This window comes from Alligator sinensis, unplaced genomic scaffold, assembly GCF_000455745.1.
Source record: "Alligator sinensis unplaced genomic scaffold, ASM45574v1 scaffold1200_1, whole genome shotgun sequence".
Taxonomy (NCBI): domain Eukaryota; kingdom Metazoa; phylum Chordata; order Crocodylia; family Alligatoridae; genus Alligator; species Alligator sinensis.
In genome coordinates this window covers 660,319-665,239 of record NW_005842772.1, presented here as the reverse complement: position 1 = coordinate 665,239, position 4,921 = coordinate 660,319, and the positions used below count along the sequence as shown (strand labels likewise).

General features: G+C 63.5%; 1 protein-coding gene across 1 annotated transcript in view; it reads left to right on the top strand.

Annotated features, from left to right (window-relative positions):
- DNAI2 (dynein axonemal intermediate chain 2) overlaps positions 1-3,290 on the top strand; it is an 11,415-nt gene extending 8,125 nt beyond the window's left edge. Inside the window, exons 9-14 of the mRNA XM_006034807.2 lie at positions 412-635; positions 1,013-1,148; positions 1,460-1,606; positions 1,915-2,142; positions 2,685-2,726; positions 3,173-3,290. Of these exons, the coding sequence (XP_006034869.1) occupies positions 412-635; positions 1,013-1,148; positions 1,460-1,606; positions 1,915-2,142; positions 2,685-2,726; positions 3,173-3,178 (783 nt within the window). The 3' untranslated portion in view covers positions 3,179-3,290. The remainder of the gene's footprint in view (positions 1-411; positions 636-1,012; positions 1,149-1,459; positions 1,607-1,914; positions 2,143-2,684; positions 2,727-3,172) is intronic.
- Positions 3,291-4,921: the final 1,631 nt, after the last annotated feature.

The following is a 4,921-nucleotide window of genomic DNA, read 5'->3' as shown; positions in this document are numbered from 1 at the left end:
ATTAATTGCCGGGATCCCGGCCGCCTCACGCAGGTAGAGTGGCGGCCCCTGAAGAAGTTTTTTTGTGAACAGCTGCTACAAACAAGACCTGCCCGGCGACCAGCCGGGTGCCGGTAACACCATCGGCCACCAAACGAGGGTGGCCCAAAGAGCCTTAAAGACTAAATAAGTAAAGTCAACAATAGTACCTCTTGCCAGCCGCCCGCGGCCCCCACCAGCTCTCAGCACTGTGTCCTCCCCGTGCCTGGACAGGAAGTTTGTATGCAGAACTCGTGCCGGCGCTGCTCAGTGCCAGGCATGCCCCGCGTGCAACTAAAAGGGATCGGGCCTCTCTGCTTCTAACCACCCTCCGCGAGCTGCTCCCATGCCCCTCGAACAGCCCCGTAACCACCGCGCTCTCCCTCGTCGCAGCCGACCAAGTTCATGGTGGGGACGGAGCAGGGCATGGTGATCACCTGCAACCGCAAAGCCAAGACACCTGCCGAGAAGATTGTCGGCACCTACAGCGGGCACCACGGCCCCGTCTATGCCCTGGCGCGGAACCCCTTCTACCCCAAAAACTTCCTGACTGTCGGCGACTGGACCGCACGCATCTGGTCCGAAGACAGCCGGGAATCCTCCATCATGTGGACCAAGTAGGCAGTGGGGCATGTGCTCTTGCTGGGGGGTTACAAGCCCTGCAGGGAGGGAGAAGCACAGGGTCCCTTTGCCATCACAGGAGCCAGGTATCCCCTGTAGACTTCCTCAGCATTGCTCTTTGTAGTCTGGTGATGAGAGGCAGCCTGCAGCCCCCAGCAGCCCCGAAGGCCTCCGAGACCCAGGGCTACTTTAAAAGCCCGAGATTGTGTTGCTGGCACCTTGCTGCTCCCATGCAACCCCCCTCTTGACACCCTTGGCCTCGACCCTGGTGAGCACAAAGGCTTCCTGCCTGTCGTGCCTTCAGCCGGGGGTCTCAAGCCCCGGGGGCACGGTGCGGCAGCACTCTCCTGAGCCGCAGCGGGTCTGCCGGCAGGTACCACATGTCCTACCTAACAAGCGGGTGCTGGAGCACCATCCGCCCGGCCGTCTTCTTCACCACCAAGATGGACGGGACGCTGGATGTCTGGGACTTCTTGTTCAAGCAAAATGACCCCTCTCTCAGCCTCAAGGTGGGCCACAGCCCCTTCACGTGGCTCCCCCGCCGAGCTACCGTGCTCCGTCCTGCCTGGGCAGGGGTGTCTGGGGTGAGCCACATGAGTCAGGGAGGAAGCAGGGCCCCCAGCCCCTCACATGTCCATCACCACCATCTCGGCACCACAGCTCTTGGGGTGCAGGGCTGGTGCCTTAAATACAGCCACTGCCAGGGTTTGTCTCCATATGAGACGTAGGGACTGGGCCGGCTCCTGGCAGCACGGCCGCTGCCCCGAGAGCCGGGCAGGCCTGGTGTAAGCATCCAGCCAGTGAGCTCCTCCGTCCCCAGGTCTGCGACGAGCCCCTCTTCAGCCTGCGCCTGCAGGACAACGGGCGCTTCATCGGCTGCGGCTCCCAGCTGGGCACCGTCACGCTGCTGGAGATCTCCTCAGGGCTCTGCACCCTGCAGAAGAACGAGAAGACCCTGGCCACCGCCGTGAGTGCCTGGCATGTGGAGGGGCACAGCCGGCTGGGGTGGGCTATGGCTCCATGCCGCCTTTGGAGGGTTTGTAGGAGCCAGCTGGACACCAGGCTGTGTCCACGCACCCCCGTTGCTCCCTTTGAGCCATTTGCAAGCCACGTTGATGCAAAGCGGATAGCTCCATGGCGAGGGGGTTTGGGGGCATAGCTGGCACCAAGCCACCCTGACCGTGTAGGGCTACATGCCTGGATCTCTGGGGCTCTCTACCTTGGGGTGCCCTTGCTCAGGGTCTGGGCATCTGAGCCCCCCTCTGTGCCGCCCAGATGTTCGAGCGGGAGACGAAGCGGGAGAAGATCCTGGAGGCACGGCACCGCGAGATGCGGCTGAAGGAGCGCGCCAGGTCGGAGGGCAAGGAGGAGGAGGCCAAGGAGGATGGGCCATCCGAGAGCCCTGAGGAGCTGCTGGCCCGGGCGCAGAAGGAGTTCTTCGAGATCATCGACGCCGAGCGCCGGCGGAGGGAGCAGGGCAGCGCCAAGGGACCCACCACCCAGGTAGCGCCGGGCTGCTGGGCCCCCTTTGCCCTCTCTTAGGGCCATGCCCCTCCACCCTGGCTCCCCTGGTGATTGACTGGCATGGGCTGGGGTCTGTGCTGCCCACCCATGCCCTCGAGCTGAGACCAGCTGTGTAAAGCCATCATGGTCCATCAGCCCCGGCGACGCGGTACTGTCCTGTCCTCTCCAAGGGGGTTGCCTGGAGTGGTGGGGTCCTTCTGCCCCCCTGGAGATGATGTCCAGGGGAACCAGCCGCACCCCGGCTGGATGGGCCACGGGTGCAGGACTGCGGTGCTGGGGCTGCTCTGCAGAAAGCCTCTCCGCTCCCAGCAGGGCAGTCCCAGCCTCGCTGACACCCCTCAGCCTGTGCCCCCCAGCACCCCATGGGCACTAGAGTCTGGCAGCAGCTCTGCTCTCCGATGCCCACGTCACAGCCAAGGCCACCGTGCCTCGGAGCCCACCTCAGGCACAAGCCATGCAGAGGGGCGAGCGTCTCTGTGTCCCCGGGAGCTGGCTGTGACGCTCTCCCTGTCCTTTTTCAGGAGGAAGATGAAGAGGAGGAGGGCAAAGAGGACCTCTACAAGGTGAGGGGACCCCCTGGCTGGCACAGACAGCACCCCCTCATCCTGCCTGGCCCTCGGGGGGGGGATCTCAGTGCCCCCATTCCCTGGCTTCTCACTCCTATGCTCCCGCATGACCCTCACAGCGCAGTAGAGGCAAGGGCCGTCCATGCTGCAGCCTGAGGACTCATTCACCCCGCAGGAGAAGGGGCTGTATTAGAGCCCCAGCCCCGGCGTGGCAGGGTAGAGGGGCCTGGTGGGGTCTGTGCTGACTTGGGGTCGGGGGTCTGCACCCAGCTCTTGATTCCCAATGGCTTCCTTCGTGGAAAACCACTTGCTCCCCAAGCAGCCACTGCATGGGGTCCTTGGGGAGAGGCACTGAGGTCCCGTGTGCTGCCCAGTCCCCCGGGTCTGGGGGAGGGCAGGACCCCGCGCCCCCTCCTGCCCTGACTCCTGCTCTCTCTCCGCAGGACTGAGCGTGGGGCGCAGGGACCCGCAAGCTGCACGTGGGCGCCGTCCTCACTCCCTGGGCCCCAAGGCTGCCCCCTGCTTCATGGAACAGATGGAAATAATAAATGGGGCTGTGCCCGACCTCGTGTGGCTGCTCTGGTCCCACGGGCGCTCGGGTTTCCACCGGCTCCCAGGATCCATGCATCTGGCTGAAAGCGGAGGCCAGGGACTTGGTGCTGGCTGAGACCCAGAGCCCCGCTCTGCCCTGCCTGCCTGTGCCCTGGCCACCTCCTGCAGCTCCTGTCGAACCCAGGCATGCGCTGGGGAGCTCCAAGGGGGGCACTGAATGCCCTGCCTGTGCCCAGAGAGGGGACTCCAGCTCCCACCCCCCAGATTGCTTTTAGGATGGCTGCAGCCCCTTCTCATCTGGCTGCCCATGGCTCTGGGGAGCGGGGCCGTGCATGCCCAGGGTGCCAGTTCTCAGCTGTGTAAATGCATCCGGGGCCCTTATCGCCGGCAGTGCGCCCGGCTGCTCACGGCCAGTGAATTATTAATGACACTGATAGCCTGGCAGCAGCCCCACACAGCTGTGCTGCAGGGAGGGCTGGGCGCAACAGGTGGGCAGTGCTAAACCATCTGGAGCCCTCTTGTTGGGACCAAACCCTGCCAGGCATCTCCTGGGGGGCTTCCCCCCCCCCATTCCCTCCCCCCTCTCATCCTGTTCAGTGTTTGCAGGGAGACGGGGCCAAGAGCCCCTCTTCTTTGCTCCAGAGAGCTCCCAAGGCTGCTGGGATGCTGCTCTGGGTGCCCATGCAATAGAGGCTGTCAGCCCCAGGGTCCACCCCACGGTGCCCCCTGCACGTGCCCAGCACTGAGCACACAGGGTAGTTTGCCAGATGACCCATGGCAGAGCTGAGCACCAGGTGCCTGGTGCTGGTCAGAGCAACATGGGCACCCTAGCAGCCCCCTCACCCAGGCTGAGGCTGCCTCCCTGCAGCCGGCACCAGGGTCACCGAGTCTCCCCTGGTGAGCGAGGGGTTGATGCTGTGATGCATGGCTGGATTCTGCACCCGCCCCGGCATGGGGGGCTTCTGCGGGAAGCACCGTGCACGAAGAACCTGGCAGGCAATGAGCAGGCGGAGCGGGGCTGCATCCCCCCTGCCTTGCAGTGCGAGGGTGAGTAGCAGTTGTGGGGCACAAGGACCTGCCTAGGGACCTCCCTGCCAGGGGAATCCCTGGGCACCAAGGGGGCAGGAGCACATGGAGCAGCCCAGGGGCAGGACAGCACATGCCAGGGCACAGGGGCTGGGCAGGGGCAGGAGTGGGGCAGCCCAGCCCAGCTGCACACACGCACCTGCTGCACAGGCACACATAGGCACATACACACCTGCACACGCAGTCACATACACACACCTGTTGCACATGCATACACATAGGCATGTACCCACGTGCCTGCTGCACACATAGGCAGATAGGCACACACCTGCATTCACACACACCCCTGCTGCGTGCACGCATGCATATGCAGGCACGTACACATACACCTGCTTCACATAAGCACATACACACTTGCTACACACACAGATATATGTGCTTCACATGTACACTTAGGCACATACCTACATGCCTGCTGCACACGCACAATGCAGGCACATACCCACATATCTGTTGCATGCACAGGCAGACCTGCTGCACATGCACACATAGGCACATATCCACACGCCTGCTGCATATGTACATATGTAGGTACATATCCACATGCCTGCTGA